Source organism: Nothobranchius furzeri, chromosome 6 (assembly GCF_043380555.1).
Source record: "Nothobranchius furzeri strain GRZ-AD chromosome 6, NfurGRZ-RIMD1, whole genome shotgun sequence".
NCBI classification, from domain to species: Eukaryota; Metazoa; Chordata; class Actinopteri; order Cyprinodontiformes; family Nothobranchiidae; genus Nothobranchius; species Nothobranchius furzeri.
In genome coordinates, this window is record NC_091746.1 from 24,334,578 (window position 1) to 24,351,545 (window position 16,968).

The 16,968-nt window shown below is 43.7% G+C and overlaps 1 protein-coding gene across 1 annotated transcript in view; it reads left to right on the plus strand.

The window, feature by feature from the left end:
* Positions 1-704: 704 nt before the first annotated feature.
* Positions 705-16,968, plus strand: part of nomo (nodal modulator) — a 38,738-nt gene continuing 22,474 nt past the window's right edge. The window contains exons 1-22 of the mRNA XM_054743471.2: positions 705-898; positions 2,010-2,274; positions 2,368-2,516; positions 2,604-2,759; positions 2,831-2,916; positions 3,013-3,158; positions 4,594-4,741; positions 4,981-5,163; positions 5,261-5,406; positions 5,571-5,685; positions 8,388-8,485; positions 11,744-11,927; positions 12,020-12,150; positions 13,140-13,295; positions 13,369-13,447; positions 13,544-13,732; positions 14,430-14,630; positions 15,091-15,180; positions 15,254-15,299; positions 15,427-15,527; positions 16,502-16,608; positions 16,717-16,789. Of these exons, the coding sequence (XP_054599446.2) occupies positions 883-898; positions 2,010-2,274; positions 2,368-2,516; positions 2,604-2,759; positions 2,831-2,916; positions 3,013-3,158; positions 4,594-4,741; positions 4,981-5,163; positions 5,261-5,406; positions 5,571-5,685; positions 8,388-8,485; positions 11,744-11,927; positions 12,020-12,150; positions 13,140-13,295; positions 13,369-13,447; positions 13,544-13,732; positions 14,430-14,630; positions 15,091-15,180; positions 15,254-15,299; positions 15,427-15,527; positions 16,502-16,608; positions 16,717-16,789 (2,865 nt within the window). The 5' untranslated portion in view covers positions 705-882. The remainder of the gene's footprint in view (positions 899-2,009; positions 2,275-2,367; positions 2,517-2,603; positions 2,760-2,830; positions 2,917-3,012; positions 3,159-4,593; positions 4,742-4,980; positions 5,164-5,260; positions 5,407-5,570; positions 5,686-8,387; positions 8,486-11,743; positions 11,928-12,019; positions 12,151-13,139; positions 13,296-13,368; positions 13,448-13,543; positions 13,733-14,429; positions 14,631-15,090; positions 15,181-15,253; positions 15,300-15,426; positions 15,528-16,501; positions 16,609-16,716; positions 16,790-16,968) is intronic.

Genomic DNA, 16,968 nt, shown 5'->3' on the forward strand with positions numbered 1-16,968 from the left:
CCTGATGTATTGTTGTGTGTCCCATTTTTTCCCTCTTCTTTCTCTTTCTGCAGGTCTAGAAACAGACTCTTGTTCATTATTGTTTGTTTTTGTGACCCCCCCCCTTCCCCCCTTTCTCCCGACTTTTGTCTTTTCCTTTCTCTTTCACCTCTGTCTCCGTGTCTGGTCGGAATTAAAAAGCATTCAAAAACAATAACAATAAAGTTTTAAGTATCAGGCGTGACATTAAAAGCAGACGCTTTGATGCCCCACCTGAGAGTAAATCTGTAAGGCTTGTCACCAGCATTCAGACATCAGTTCTGTTTGCTTCACAGCCAGACAGGACACGGTAAAAAAATAAATAAATAAAAAATACATAAAAATAAAATATTTTTGTTAGTACTATTATTATTAGTAGTACTACTAGTAGGAGTAGTTTTTAGGAGTTTAATTTTTGTTAGTACTGTTATTGTTTTATTATTATTATTATTATTATTATTATTAGTAGTAGTAGTAGTAGTAGTAGTAGTAGTAGTAGTAGTAGTAGTAGTATTAGTAAGTAGTAGTATTTTGTTAGTACAATTATTATTATTATTATTATTATTATTAGTAGTAGTAGTAGTAGTAGTAGTAGTAGTGTAGTGGTAGTATTTTTGTTAGATGTTTTTTGGAACAGTTAAAAGAGGCACCAACGGGCTTCCATACTTGCCAGAAGCTGGATCCACATTCCGGAAGTAGCCTCCCTCTGTGGAAAAGTTGTTTGTCTTCTGGACTGTACAGTCAGTCACCTCCCATGTATTATTGAGTATTTGTAGAAGCCTGCTAGTTAATATTTACCTAGCAGCGCCGCACTCGTTTACAACACACTTTCTGTTAATATTAGTGGCTTTGGAATAAACAACAATGGAAATCGATTCAGGTAATTAATTTTGAAGCTAACTTTTCTAAGTCGTTAACTTTTTTTTGCTAAAACTGCTGCTAGCGCCGAAACGAGCAAACAGCAGGTTGTGTTCGTCCTGCTTTGTTAATGATTGAAGATTTGGGTGTGTTTGTGTCTTGTCTCTATTAGTTCTGACTTTATTTTTGGGTTTGTTAACCTTAATTCTGCCTCTGCTGTTGTTAGCTAGTAGCATTCCGGAGTAGTTTAGAGAGAAATGAGTCAGATAAAACATGTCTTCCGTCATTTTTATTCCTTTTTAATAAAAAATGTAGACTGACCGTTTGATAATTGCTATTATTTGACGTGTGAGTTATAAAGTAGAGCACAAAGTCTTTCTGGAAGGTACAGTCGGGTTATGATAACCAGGATAGGCGTTATGGAGGAGGGATCAGCTCTGAGCCTCTTCTCGGGCACCATGGTGATGGACCGGACGACTGATGGACTCTGAAGTAAAGAAGGCAGGTTGGAGCAGATGGAGAAACGTGCCAGGTGTGATTCATGATGAAAGAGTTTCTACTAGGCCGGTGAGGCTGTTTGGTCTAGAAACAGTGGCTCAGAAGACTGGAGGTAGCAGAACTCGTGCCCTTTGGGAGTGACCAGGATGGATAGGATCATGAATGAGTCCGTCAGATGAACGGCTCATGTTTGGAGATAAAATCAGAGGTGGTTTAGGTGTGTGGAGAGGGGGGATCCGTAGAAGGATGCTTAGATTGGGCCTGCCAGGCAGGAGACCTCGTGGAAGACCAAAGTTTATGGATGCAGTGAAACTAACTGGTGGGAAAGTGCAGGAGATGGAGATGGTTGGCTCAGGCGACACCTAAAGAAGGAGTAAGGATGACTCCGACTGTAAAATCCTCCCAGGTTTCCCTTGCATGGCACTAAAAATTATTATGCAGGCATTTATTTAGTTCTAATCAACAATGATGTTATGAAAACAAACAATGGGTGCTTCCTTTTATTAATAAAACAGCACTTTATTAAATACATGAAGGAATTTGAGTAGATAACAAGAACAACAACTACATCATTCATCCATTCATCCTGGTGCATTCATTCAAATAATATTACAATGTTTTTTTCTCTTTTCTAGTGTTCTTCACTGATCACAGTGGACGCATCGCCAGTAACATCTTGCTGGACCAGCTCCCGAGCTACCAGTCCCTCCTGTACCAAAGGAGGTCCTCGGGCAATGGCTCCAAACGGAAGAATAGCTCAAGACCAAGGCTCAGCTCGTCTGGCAGTGGCAAATGGGCTCCAGGGACCATCAGCAGACAGGAGGAGAAGCAGAAGACTCTGATGGAGCAGCGACCCATCAGGGAACTACCCAAGACGATGAATGAGAAACGTCAAGAGAAGTAGGAAACGTTATTTCTGCAGACCGGACTTTGATCCTTTATTTGTTTATTAGTGAGCGTTATTAATGCAAAACCCTTTGTTTCTCTAATTAGGGCACAGCGATTGAAAAAGAACGAAGATCTGGACAGCTGGAGACAGTGGAGTCAGAACAGTCGGAGACATCTGAGGAGGCTGTGGGAAGATTATCGAGAGCTGCGAAGGTCTCTGCAGCTCTGGAGGGGAGACATCCACCAGATAGAGGGTAAAGGAAAAGAAGACAACCGTACAGGTGTGGTGTTTTCTCTCTTAGTTTAATTGTCTCCTCATTGCTTCTTTTTGCTGGTTTTAGGAAGGTTTGGAACAGGAATCCTGTCCTACTTCTCCTTCCTGCGCTTCCTGGTCATGCTCAACTTGGTCATTTTTCTTCTCATTTTTGGTTTTGTCATGGTGCCCCTCATCGTCGTCCGTTCTGCTTCAGGAAACATCACTTACAACCAGAGCGACGGTAAGAACAACGTTTTACTTCAAAGCCGAAACCAAAGAAATGCTTCAAGCTGGTCTTTCTCTGAACTGCAGGAAGTATCTGCAGTAACTATCCGAGCAGCGCTCGTCGAGGTCTGGTCATCTTTCATCAGTACATTACAGATCTGCTTTCTGGAGAAGTATGTTCCTGCACAGTCACCCAGTTTCATTTAGACACACAACAAACATCCTTCCACGTCGTTTCTAAACTGATTCTTTCTCTCTTTAACCCACAGGGCTTTTTGGAACAGACGTATCTTTTTTATGGGTTCTACAAAGCACAGAAAATCAGTTTCCCACACGTAACCTATAATCTGGCGCTGGCGTACCTGCTAGTGACGATAGCATACCTCATCCTCAGCCTCCTCTGGATTGTTAAAAGGTAGAAAACAGCCAAACTCACAACAACTGTTTAAAAATGTCAAGTAGAGGTGTCCGATGTTGGCATTTAAATGTAGCATCAGAAATAATCAGAGTCAGTTTTTAATCGTTTGAAACGGAAATTCATAGATTTTTCTAAGAGGGCACCCCCTAGTGGTGAGAAGGTGTTCAGCTTCTGTGATCACAGCTAGAAGCAATGTCTCTTGTTTTTGAGCATGAACCTGTCTGTCTGTCTGTCTGTCTATCTATCTATCTATCTATCTGTCTGTCTGTCTGTCTGTCTGTCTGTCTGTCTGTCTGTCTGTCTCTCGTCTGTGTGTCTGTGTGTCTGTCTCTCATCTGTCTGTCAACTGTCTCTGTCTGTCTGTATGTTTATTCATTTAGCAGACGCTTTTATCCAAAGCGACTTACAATTTATAACCTATAGGGTATGTTGTGATCTGTGGGGGAAACTGGAGTACCCGGAGGAAACCCACGCATGCATGGGGAGAACACGCAACTCCACGCAGAAAGGCCGTAGCCGAGTTTCGAACCTGCAACCTTCGTGCTGCGAGGCAACAGTGCTAACCACTGTGCCACCATGCATGCCTCTATCTATCTATCTATCTATCTATCTATCTATCTATCTGTCTGTCTGTCTGTCTGTCTGTCTGTCTGATCTAGCTTCGTTCGTTCGTTAGATATTTAGTTAATTAGATAACAAATTGATAAAATCTACTCTGAGCTTCTCACCCTATCTCTAAGGGAGAGCCCAGCCACCCTGTGGAGGAAACTCATTTCGGCCGCTCGTATCTGTGATCTCGTTCTTTCTGTCGCTACCCAAAGCTTGTGACCCTAGGTGAGGGTAGGAACGCAGGTTGAGCATTAGAAACTACACTAGGAGGTGCTATAATCAAGCCACAACTGCAGCGGATTCCTTTAAAAAGTTAATCATATTAATTAGAGACTTTGTGATTAATTATTCTTTATTAATTGGATTTTAATCGCTCAAGAAAATTTGCCCCCAAAGCTTTTTAAAAAAAAAAAAGTTTTAGTGATGCACAGTTTCAAACAATAAACATAGACCCTACTAGTGTAAATGCAAGCTCCTTTAATATCTGAAAAAATGCTTTTAAATTATATTTTGGTTTGAAACAGGAAAAAGAAGAAAATGATCAAGCCATGTGTTTTAGCAGTGCTGGCTGGCAAGAGCTGCGCGTTCACAAAAAGAAGCATTTCTTTTGAGCGACCACAGAAGTAGGGAGAGGGGATTAAAGGTGCACTCCTTCTTCCCACCTCTAGGTGGTGCTCTCTGTCAAAGGACTCCAGATTTCTGCTTAAAACAGACGTTACAGCCATATTTTGCACAGATCATGTTTAGAGTTTAGTATGCATTATGACCCTAGCCCTGCATCGGTATCGGTTTGCAACAGTTGTAAGTGTTTTACGTCTTCTAGGTCTGCTACAGGTTTCAAACGCAGCTTGGTCCAGGATGAAGATCGTTTTCAGAGCTTTTGCAACAAGATCTTCACCGGCTGGGATTTCTGCATCGCCACCGAGACGGCCTTTAAGCAGAAGAAAAGCTGTCTCCTCTACGAGCTCCGGGTTAGTTTACAGTAGTTGTAACCCTTTAACGTCATCAGCCTCGTGTGGCGTAAGACAGCACGCACCTAAATACACACGTCGAGTGTGAATTATCATTTTAAAGCTGAGCTTCGGGAAGCTTTGATCCTCCTGCTCATCCAGGTCGGGGTCGCCTGAAATAACGAGGCTTTTGATCAGAACATTTCTCAGTGGTTTTTATGCTTTTATCCAATCAGTTTAAAGCATCTCTGTCTTCTCAGACTGATCTGGAGGAGGAGAGGATCAAACAGAAAATCCAAGGTCGCACCAGAAAGGAGAAGCTGCGGATTTTCTCCATCCGCTTCCTCCTCAACTTTTTTGCCGTTGGCTTCTTGGCTGCTTGTTTCTACAGCATCTATTTAGCCACCATCTTCTCCCAGACGGCAGGAAGGAAGAATATCAAGGTAAAAGCACGTCCTCGTGCTTATCTTTCACTTCCTTAGCTAGCTTAGTTAGCTAGCACACTGGCAGCAAATGAAACCACTTCGTGTTGATTTGTAGGTGAATTTCTTTGTGGATCTCATCTACGAATACCTGCCCTCCATCGTTATCACCGTGGCCAACTTCGTCACGCCCCTTCTGTTCTCTTTCATCGTCAAATTTGAAGACTACACTCCTGCCTTTGAGATCCGTTTTACTCTGATGAGGTATTCGCCCCTTTGCTCGTCCCCTCAGCTCACAGAGTGGCTGTAATTCTCTCTCTCTCTCTCTCTCTCTCTCTCTCTCTCTCTGTCTCTGTCTCTCTCTGTCTCTCTCTCTCTCTCTCTCTCTCTCTCTCTCTCTCTCTCTCTCTCTCTCCTCTTCCTGACAGGTGTGTCTTCATGCGGCTGACCAGTATTGGAGTTTTGCTCTTCTCTCTCTGGTCTCAGATCACCGACTGTGGCGAGAATTCCTGTGAATGTGGCTACAACTACAAACTTTACTCCGTGAGTTCATTTCTATAAGTCTAATGCAAGAAACTAGTCATTGTAATAAAAACAGATGTTGGTGTCAAACTGTTTCCTTTTCAAGTCACTGTGGAGACGATGGCTCTTTAGCCAATGGGAGAGCTTGGTGCTCAGGGCCAGGATGTCACTAAAGTTACTTTTCATGCAGTTTGGTTTGTTTTCCTCACATGAAAAACGGTCAGAATGAAACCTCACCATCACCAGCTGCTTGACTTGTCGCACTTTTACACATTTCTTCATGTTTGATTTAATTCACGTTTCTCAGCCTTTTCTCTCATGCAGACATCGACCCATAAAGAGCAAGTCACCCCCTACCAGAGTCTTACTCAACTCCCACTTCCTGTTTGAAAAATGCAACAACTGCTGTTACCTAGCAGACCGCAAGGGCGGAGCCGCTAACAAACACACACACACACACATAATGACATTGTGACATCATATGGTACCAGCTAACGTTCTAAGGCACCTCTTAGCCAATAGCGGTGACAGATTTAAATTTAAATGCAGTGCAGAGTTTTTACCTGACAACGGCACAACACTGACAGTTTTAGGCAGAACATTTAAAATTTTAACTAAAATGCTCTAAAGTGCAAAACTATTGACGACACGTGTCTGCAGCACGATTAGACACACATTTATATAGTTGATCAGAAACAAAGGTAGATTTGTGGGTGACTTGCTCTTTAACGACTTTCCCAGTCCGCCTCTGGTGATGTCAACTGTAGTTTGGACGTAGGCAGGAGGATCGTGTTCTCGTTTAGCTTTCCGGGTTTGAATACACTCTTGTCATAAATCAAACTGTGTATTGTTTTGCTAAATATCACCATGGAGATTCAATTCAAGTTTATTTCTTAAGCGCCAAGTCAGGACCAGAGTCGTCTCAAGGCCCTTCAAACAGTAAACATTCCAATACAGGTCAGTTCATTAAGTCAATCAGTAAAAACCAGCAGGTTGCATCGAGTCACTGACTAGTGTCAGTCTTTACAGCAATCCTCATACTAAGCAAGCATGCAGCGACAGTGGAGAGGAAAACTCCCTCCAGTATTTCTTCTCCCAGGGAGCCGTGGTCAAACGGCTGGTTCGGTTACAGAATACAAAAAGCTTGTGAAATTAAAAGTTATGAGAAAATAAAAATCATACGTTCAAGGCTCATCATCGTTTATTTAAAAAGCATTTTTGTGCCACACACGATGCAAGAAAAACACAACGACTTTGTGCTCTTTAGCACAGTTTCATAATAATAATAAAACTAGTAAAATTCTAAAACCGTCTCATAGCCAGACAATAGCAGCAGAGACAATAAAACAACCCTCACCCGAGTCTTAAAGAATAGAAAAGGGTGTTTACTCTTAAACCATCCGGTGCCGGAGCCCATTCCGGAACTGCGCTGCTCTGGGTGGCTGCATGTTGGAGTAGCTCTGTTGACTATGTGTAAGTTTAGCTTTTTTTGGACATTTTTTCTTCTAGTTTCTCAAGAAAAACTGTATTTTTTTGACATTTTACTTTTCTGTTTCTGGTGCTGTGAAGCTTAGAGGATTTTTACTGCTATTTTTTTCACTTTTTGAGCATTTGTTATGATGTGTAACCACGGTAACAAGCTGGTTTACAACCGGGAGCAGCTGATTAACATTGGAAAGGCTGAAATAATACCTTAACTGAAGCCACAAATCCCAAATGAGCTAAAACGCAAGAAGCGTGGGTGCAGAGCGGGAGCAAAACAGAGACAGAGAAAGAGGAAATTCAAACCATCTCTTCCATCGATCATCATGGGCAATGATAAAACAGGTGCTGGTCAGCATCAGAAGCAGGGACCTGAAAAGGCTCAACAGCCTAAAAAAAAAGGCTGGTTCTGTTCTGGGGACGACTGTGAAACCACTGGAGGAGATAATGCAAAGAAGGATTCTCCAGAGAATCAAGAAAATTATGGACACCCCTGAGCATTCTCTTCACAAGACTGTCCGACAACGGAAGAGTGTCTTCAGTCAGAGGCTTCTTCAGTTTGGCTGCAACACTGACCGCTACTGGAGATCCTTCCTGCCAACAGCCATTGTAATATACAACAACTCTTTGATGACTTGATTATTATTATTATTCTGAGCTACTACAGCAATCAGTTTCCCTCTGGGATTAATAAAGTATTTTTGAATTGAATTGAATTGACCACCAGCGGGAGATCCTTCCACAAGTTCGGTCCAAGAACGGAAAAGGCCCGCTCCTCTAGTGACCCAATAATAAATAAATAAAACAGACAAAAACATTTCATTTGTTTTCCATTGGAAGGTGAAGAATATTAAAAAGACTTGAGGACAAGCGCCCCCCCCCCCCCTCCCCCCCCCCCCCACACACACACACACACTCCACCTTTACTATTTAAATAATGGATGTAAACGGCATTTTACCCGCCCACGCCTTGTGGGTCATTCGGATCATAGATCAGATCCCTGACGTCAGGAGGAAGTTACGCCAGAGCCTCACAAAAATGTCGTGCAACAGAACATGAAAAGTACATTCGTACAAATGTGCAACGTAAGGAAACATCTCCAGGCGTCGATAATAACCGTTAGTCCCTGAGGGGCTGGCGCCCGGCTAAACGGGACTGAATGTGGATGAGCGGGGCCGCCACACCTAACCTTACAGTACACGAAGAGATTTTTACTAAACATGTTTTATTTTGCATGCAGTGCTGGGAGACCCGTGTGGGCCAGGAGATGTACAAGCTCACCATCTTTGACTTCATCATCATCGTAGCTGTCACCCTCTTCGTGGAGTTTCCTCGAAAGTAAGAAAATAAAAATACACGAAATCTTCTTTTGTCTAGTTTTGTGTGTCAGAGCAGTGGTGTCCCACCCATGTTTTACCCCCAAATTCCACTACCTCCGCTCCGGTCCGCCCCCGCCTTCCGCAGCCGCTCGCTTCCGAACTCAATTTTTACTGCTACCCGCTCTACAACGGCTCCGCTCCGGTGCGGAGACCTGAGGTGGGCAAACAAGCACGCGCGGGATTTTCGAGATCTTGCGATACAGTCCGAGCAATAAACGCGGAAGTTAGATCCAAACACCTGTTGTGTGGGAGAAGCATCGGCATGAACTGTTTAATATGTCCATCATTTGTGTTGACAGATCAGCAGTGTTTGGATCAACAAAGTGTGACTACTTCGATAGTAGAAACTGTATTTATGGCTTAATTTTGTGCATTTAAACTTCAGCCGCCACTGATAGTTGTTAAAAGTTGTTAAACCTGTGCATATGGAACAAAAAACGCCTTTTGTTTATCGATTTATTGTGAAAAACGGAAGTTGTGCTTGCTCCTTTTCCTGTTGGGCAGTTGTGATTTCTGTCCATTTACTGCGGAGGTGCTCCGGCGTCCGGCGAAAATAGGATTGATTTTATTTTTGCCGGACGCCGGAACAGAGGGCGCCGCACTGCCGGAGCACGGCCGCAGTAGTGGAATTGCTCTGATTGACTAGAACGGGACCGATTTTGCTCCGGCGTTCGTGTCGGAGCGGAGCGGAGGTAGCGGAATTTGGGGGTTAGTTGTTTCCCTGCTCCAGCTCTCCTGCTTTAGTGTGTAACGTCCAAAAGGGTCAATTTTCACCTACATGTTGATCAACAGGATAACCTTTCATCTACAGCATAAATCCACTTTCTGTGTGACCTTCTAAGTCCAGAAGGTTCTGCTCAGCGCGTGTTATCATTCATGAAGACAAAACATCCAAACAAACATTCTCTCCCAAGGTCCTGCACTCTCTGTGAACGCCAGACGTCAACATTCTTCACTCTGAATACGTGAAGACTCCGCGATGTTACAGTTATAAGTTGAATAATCGTATGTGATGAATGAACAAGACGTTTAAATCAATGAATTTGAAATGAATATTGTTCTTACAATGATCCGTTTATATCACAGATGTGTCGGGTTAACCAGTTAATCGTGGTTGACCCTCACACACATTACAGTAAGATACTCATTAAGGTTAAAAACATCTTTGTATCTGAGGAGGGCGTGGCTTTCTGAGGGATGTTGGTAAAAACTCTGAAACGTGTCAAATTCTGATTGGACAAACTTGGCCAGAAATCGTAAAGTAGTTTAATAAAACAATAATTACTTCCCGAGTAATTAAGTTTCCAGCTGACCCTCGATCCGGCCAAATCGGGAAAGAAGCATTTTTTTTAAACAAACTCCTTTGACCTTAGGCCAAAACCTTTCTGCGACGCTGCGAGTGATCACAGACGAACGTCTCTTTTCAGAGCTACTTCAGCTCAGACATCCACCCTGGACTTCTAACCTGCAGACCCCGGGTTGCATCTCATGGCCGGGGAAGCCGAACTCGGAGGAAGCTACTAACCTCTGAGTATCGTGGTTTCGACGTCTGGTGACCTCACCCCTCCAGACCGCCGGGAGCAACTCATACCAGAGTATCGTACGCCTGCACTCTGGTGTCTGATGAGGTTTATAAATAAACAACTCTAGTTCATAACAAACTAATTATTGTACACCCAGATTTCACTTTTTCTCTCAGATACAAAGAACGGTTGCTACAACATCTAGCTTCCATCACACGTCTCATCTTTCATATCTTGTCATGTATAAATTATTAGTTTAGGAAAAAGAATTTAATTCATTTTATAAACTATATACTGACTGTCTAAATTAATACGAAGTGTGTTTATGGTCCCTGAATAAGCAAAAAACCCTAGAATCTTCTGATTAAAGAGCAAGTCACCCCCTACCAGATTCTTACTCAACTCCCACTTCCTGTTTGAAAAATGCAACAAATGCTGTTGCCTGGCAGACCGAGAGGGCAGAGCCGCTAACAAATACACACACAGGCTCACAACAACATTGTGACATCATATGGTACCAGCTAACGTTCTAGGGTACCTCTTAGCCAATAGCGGTGGCGGATTTAAATTCAAATGCAGAGTTTTTACCTGACAACGGCAAAACACTGACAGTTTTAGGCAGAAAATTACATTTTTAACTAAAACGCACTAAAGTGCAAAACTATTGACTACACGTGTCTGCAGCACGATTAGACACACATTTATATCGTTTATCAGAAAAAAAGGTAGATTTGGGGGTGACTTGCTTTTTAAGCATTCAAAGATCAATCAGGTTGATATTTCATATTTGTATGGACTCATCACTTCTTATTGTCATAATTAATATGTAATAATTGCTACATATTATGGCGAGCCAGCCAGTCTTAATCAAACCATCACACTTTGTGATAATTCATTCTAAGTTATTATCCTCTTTACTGAGTTTTCCGCTCCGAACCAGACAGAGCCTCTCTCTCTCTCTCTCTCTCTCTCTCTCTCTCTCTCTCTCTTTCTTTCTTTCTTTCTTTCTTTCTTTCTTTCTTTCTTTCTTTCTTTCTTTCTTTCTTTCTTTCTTTCTTTCTTTCTTTCTTTCTTTCTTTCCTTCCTCCCTCCCCCCCCCCTGTCTGACAGCCAGGGCGGAGCTTATCTTGAAGAGGGCTGACACAACCAAGTCTGTAACTTTCATAAGCGTCTGCTGTCAGCCTCATTTAACTCCTACAGGAAGTGAATGTGTGTTCATTTGAATGTGATTTTGTCACATCTGTTTTCTGCTTGCGTGTGACTCGGATCAGAGAAAGCTCAGACGTCGCACAGAGCTGAACTCATAACCCAGTCTAATCACCTGCGGTCAGAAATAGTCCGAAGCAAATACCGGGCACAAGATCGCCCCTGTTGGTTAATATTCCAGACGAAACGCGTCTGAAGCTGTGATCGTAGTCTGTGGACACGTCACAGAAGTGCACATTTACTGTTCCCATCATTGTTAAGCTTACGATAGCTTTCCAAATCCATATGGAAGAGCGGTCATGACGTCATCGCTACAAGTGGATGACGGCTCTGCAGAAGTCTGTTAATCGCCTGCTGTAGTAAACAAACAAACAAACAAACACAAACAAGAATACTTTATTAATCCCAGAGGGAAATTCAGTTTCAGTACAGACAATTCCAAGATCAGACATGCGTACATAGACACATGACAGCCCTGTCCTCCCCAGGCTGATGGTGAATTACTGCCGCTGTGGCCTGGCTAAGTGGTGGGGTCAGCAGGAGTTTTCCATCCCCGATAATGTGCTGCAGATAGTTTACGGCCAGACCATCTGCTGGATCGGAGCCTACTACTGTCCCATGCTGCCCGCCATCTGCATCATCAAATACTTCTTCATCTTCTACATCAAAAAGGTGACATCTCTTCCTCCCTGTTTTATTACCAGAAAGTAAAACTCATTAAAGATTTAAATCCATTATTTCCGGTTTTGCTGCTCTTTTCTTAGGTGTCCCTAATCCACAACTGCCGCCCCGCCACTCGTCCATTTCGAGCGTCAAGATCCACCTTCTTCTTCTTCGTGGTGCTGCTGATCGGCCTGAGTCTCGCCTGCGTGCCAGTCATCATCAGTGTAGCGCAGTGAGTCCGACCACATATGTTCTAAGTAAAGGTCCATTACTTGATTTCAGGCTTCCCGGTGTCTCCCAGGGCAGCTGTGGCTACATGGTAGCTCATCCCCATCAGTGTGTGAGTGGGTGAATGAGACGCTGCAGTGTAAAGCGCTTTGGAGTCCTCTGGCTCTGAAAGGCGCTATACAAGCGCGGGTCGTTTATCATTCGCTTGGGCCAGCTCCTCCGGGGGAATCCCAACGCGTTCCCACGCCAGCCGAGAAACATTTAGTGCTTGCACAGTCGGTACGATCGGGTTCGGGACCGGAATTTGGTTTCATACCTGGGTCAGATACGACTTTCCCGTTCTGAGGAGACTCTTAAGGGCCATTCCCATCTGTACCGGGTCGGCCCGGGCCGGGTAGCCCCAGTCGGCCCCAGCCTGGCCCGGTTGATTCCACACATCCTTGTCTTAAGCCCATGTGGGCTGATTCTACCCACCAATCAGAGGCTTGCTCTAATGGAAGGTGTGAATTTGCTGTCAGCAGTGGGTGTGTTGGCCCTGGTCGGCCTGAAGCAGACTCCCTCCAGAAGAGGGCTGAGAATGAGCCTTGGTTGGCCCAGAAAAATACCAGGCCACCCAGATATGTAAACAACCTACGCTACCCGGCCCGGGCCGACCCGGTACAGATGGGAATGGCCCATTATTGTCCGACCTCTTCATTGGAGGTCCAACTGAGACCAAAGTGACGCTACGAACTGATCGGCTGGTTAAAATTTACAGCCAGTGGGGGTTCCCACAGGCGCGATTCCTCATCATTCCAGGTCCTGTTGAGTAAAATTTCTGTCTGTAGCTCAGTGGGAAAGGGAAAAGAGTCATGGACAAGACATTTTTTTCCCCCTCAAACTGGCATCAATGTGCCTCCGTACGTTCATTTTGAGACTTTCTCCTAAGTTTGGGACCTCTCATCGACTCTTTTTACATGTTTTCACTCATTTAGTCTCTTCTTTCTTGTACAGGATACACTGTTCTCAGGGTTGTGGACCATTTGTGAACTACACCACCTCCTGGGAGGTGGTGCCGGACACCGTATCCAAGCTGCCAGATGGAGTCAGAAACCTGCTCTATGCGCTGTCCTCAGAGGCGTTTGCCGTCACCTTTTTTGTTCTTACATGGTTTGTGTTCAGTCTGGTATTTTGAGCACATTTCTCTTTCTTTCTGGCTGTTCGTTAAACATTGTTTCCACAGTCTGGCCATGTTTTATGTGATTGCACTTGCCGGAGCTCATAAGAGAGTCATTAAGCAACTAAGGGAGCAGCTTGTTTTGGTACGTTTTCAGCATTTGATGAGGAATCTGATCATTCGACTGTGGTTTGGTTTGGGGACTGAGATTTACCATCATTGTGCCATTTCTTACCCTCAGGAGGGTCAGGACAAACGCTTTCTGATGCAGAAGCTGTACCAGGCCCAGAGGGCCTCAGGGGTCAGGTCTCCGGGCTCCAAACTGCCGGCCCGCAGCAGCAGAAGCAGTCCCAGTTACCACACCAGCTTCAACAGTCATTTCACTGAGACTGTGTTCTTGGCACACTCATCACCCAACTCCTCTACTCATGTGTGAGGCAAAGACCAGAAATCAGACCCCCCCCCCCCCCCAAAAGACGAGCTCACGATCAAAAGCAACTGGAGACGAGCACGATAGTTAGTTTATTATGTGATGTTTTTGTTTGTTTGAACTTGTGAAAATACTAAAACCTACGGGTCTCTGCTGATGCTATCGATGTTTTTAACTTTGTGTTTCCTCTGGATGATGGCATTATTTACAAACTCAAAGAAATCTCATGTTTTAGGTCAGTTGTGTATTTTTATACTATTGTTTTTACCTTTTCCTTCCGAGGTGACCTTCAGTTTCCCTCTACTACTGTACTTATTTATGCACTTTACGCTGTATTCTCACCACTATGACCTCTTTACTACAGTCTGTACTGATCTTGTGTTTTACACACACTATCATGTCATTACAGTTATGCAGACAGCTACAGTCTCTGATCTGCAAGTGTTCCCACTAATGTCTGAAACATTCAGTTTGTGTGTGACTGGGTTATTAATGCTGAATATTATAGTTAGATCTGAGTGAAATGACTGTTTTACTGTTTTATTTTACTATGAGACAATTCAAAGGAGTTTAGTAAATTCCTTAATGAACAAATAAATAACTTTTATCAGATTTGTCATGGTTTGTAATGCATGCTAACGAACCTCCTGTCCGCCAGAGGGCGCCAGCGAGCGGCTCTGTCCTTGCTCACTGACAGCGGAACCGGAGGCAGCGTGCCCTCTCGAGACACCGGAGCATCAAAATGTTGAGAATTACGATCCGGGCGGACATGGGGTCCGTGTGGGTTTTGCTCTGCGTCATCTACTCCCAGATCCTGACCGCGTCCTCTGATGACATAGTGGTCGCGTGCGGCGGATTCGTCAAATCAGACGTTGAAATTAACTACTCCCTGATCGAGGTGAGAGGTCCCTGTTAGCAGCTAACTAGCTAGCTCGCCGTCACCAGCCGAAGGTTGGGTGGAATGAATGACGGATTAAATCAGACATTCCCGTCTGTTTTGCGTCAGAACCCTCCGAGATGTAGTCGTGAATAAAGTTTAGTTACATTAATCTAGTCTGCCCATTCAGTGGTCCATTTAACTAGCTAACTATCTTTGGATAAAATGACAACGAATTAATTGGAGCTAAAAGGTTGATTTACACGCGGTCGTTCCTCCTAATCCTGATATCTGTTAGTGTTGAGGAGGAAGACCTTAAGAGCTCCTCTTAATCCCCTTTCATTCAATCCTCGAGGAGATTAAGCACCACCCTGGTTTGTAAAGTTAACTCAATAATTTGCTTGAACTCGTTAATCTTCCTGTGAGAAATCAGTGTTTACAGCAACAGCTGCTTGTGTTGTTGTTGTTGTTTCACGCGCAGATTAAACTGTACACCAAGCAAGGTTCACTGAAGTACCAGACAGACTGCGCTCCCATCAATGGCTACTTCATGATCCCTCTCTATGACAAGGTGCCGCTCCACTCACACAGAACCGCTCGTCGTGCACACCTTTGTGGTAACTAACTGTTATACTTGTGATCAGGGAGACTTCGTTCTGAAGATCGAGCCTCCTCTGGGCTGGAGTTTCGGTAAGAGATCAGCTGCTGTCTCCCTCCGAGTCAGTCGGTGTTGGACCAACCGGCTGAAGATCAAACGATGATATGACACGTTTTTGTTGTTTTTGATCATCTTCTTCTTCCCCGTGACTGTCACCAGAGCCCACCAGCGTCGACTTGCGTGTGGACGGCGTCACGGACATCTGCACCAAAGAGGAAGATATCAACTTTGTCTTTACCGGCTTCTCTGTCTCTGGAGTGGTGAGAGCTGATCACACGGATAAAATGAAACAACACTGGCTGAATATTTTATTAAAGGAACTGTAAAAAACGATCCCGTTGGGGAGAGTTCAGTTTCAGGGATGTGTATTTTTGAAATTCTGGCGATACGATACATATCACGATACAGGGGAGACGATACGATATATCGCGATTAATTGCGATACATTCAGTCAGACGTTACAAGCTATTTTTTTTACTGAATTTATTCTAAGAATGTTCAATAAAACGTCCAAACTGATACGTAACATGTTTAACATGAGGTATCTGAACCATGATGGAGGGATTTACAGTTCAATGGTGGAAACAAAACCAGTTGCACACTGCTGCCAACTAGCGGGTGGCAATTGAATTGCACAAAACGAAAAGAAAATACACAAAAGTTTGCATGTAAATTCTTTCAAGAATTAGATACACGGCTTTTGAATATCGATGTAATAATCGCAGGAAAGAATTCACGATATATTGCCATATCGATATTTCCGATACACGGCTTTTGAATATCGATATAATATTGTTGGAAAAAATATCACGATATATTGCCATTTCGATATTTCCGATACACGGCTTTTGAATATCGATATAATATTGTTGGAAAAAATATCACGATATATTGCCATTTCGATATTTTCTTACATCCCTATTCAGTTTGATCCGGTACATCTTCTAACTTTTCACCATAAACAGGAGAAACTGAAAAGTTCCCCCTTCGGCTGCAAGACATTTCCTCTTCGACTTGTCTAATTATCTAGGTTTTATTCCACTGATGGAGGGACGATTAGCTGCTTCAACACCTGAATCATTTCCTGGTTTCATGCATCAGAACAAAACGTGAAACCAGCAGAAATCTCTTAAAATCCAATCCAGCATAGGAACATGTGTTTGCACAAGGAAAACAAAAAAATCTACTCCCTGATGCCGTGTTCACACACTTTCACGCTGTTCATTCATCGCAGGTTCTGAGTAAGGGCCATCTCCTGGGCCCAGCAGGAGTAGAAGTCCGGCTGAGCCGAGCAGGATCAGAGGAGAAACTCCGGAGTGTGCTCACACAGCCAGGAGGGAAGTAAGTGCCTCATAACTCCTGGTTTAATGATGGCTTTCCACCAGCGGCTCTGCAGGGTTCAGATGGATGGAAATGGTTGCTGTTAACAGAAGGTTTTTATCTGTTCAGGTACACCTTCTTCAAAGTGCTGCCTGGGAGTTATGAGATCACAGCTTCTCACCCCTCCTGGACCCTGGAGCAGGTGTGTGAAGTTCTGGCTCCTGTTGGATTTTACCTGGTTAATTAAAGGTTAAATGGAAAGAATAAAGTTCTGTCACACTGATCAGTGGCTCGATGCGACCTGCTGTGTTCCTTATATAGGAAACTTGTTACTGATTGGCTCAATGACCTGACCTGTACTAGTTACTATGTGAAGGTCCT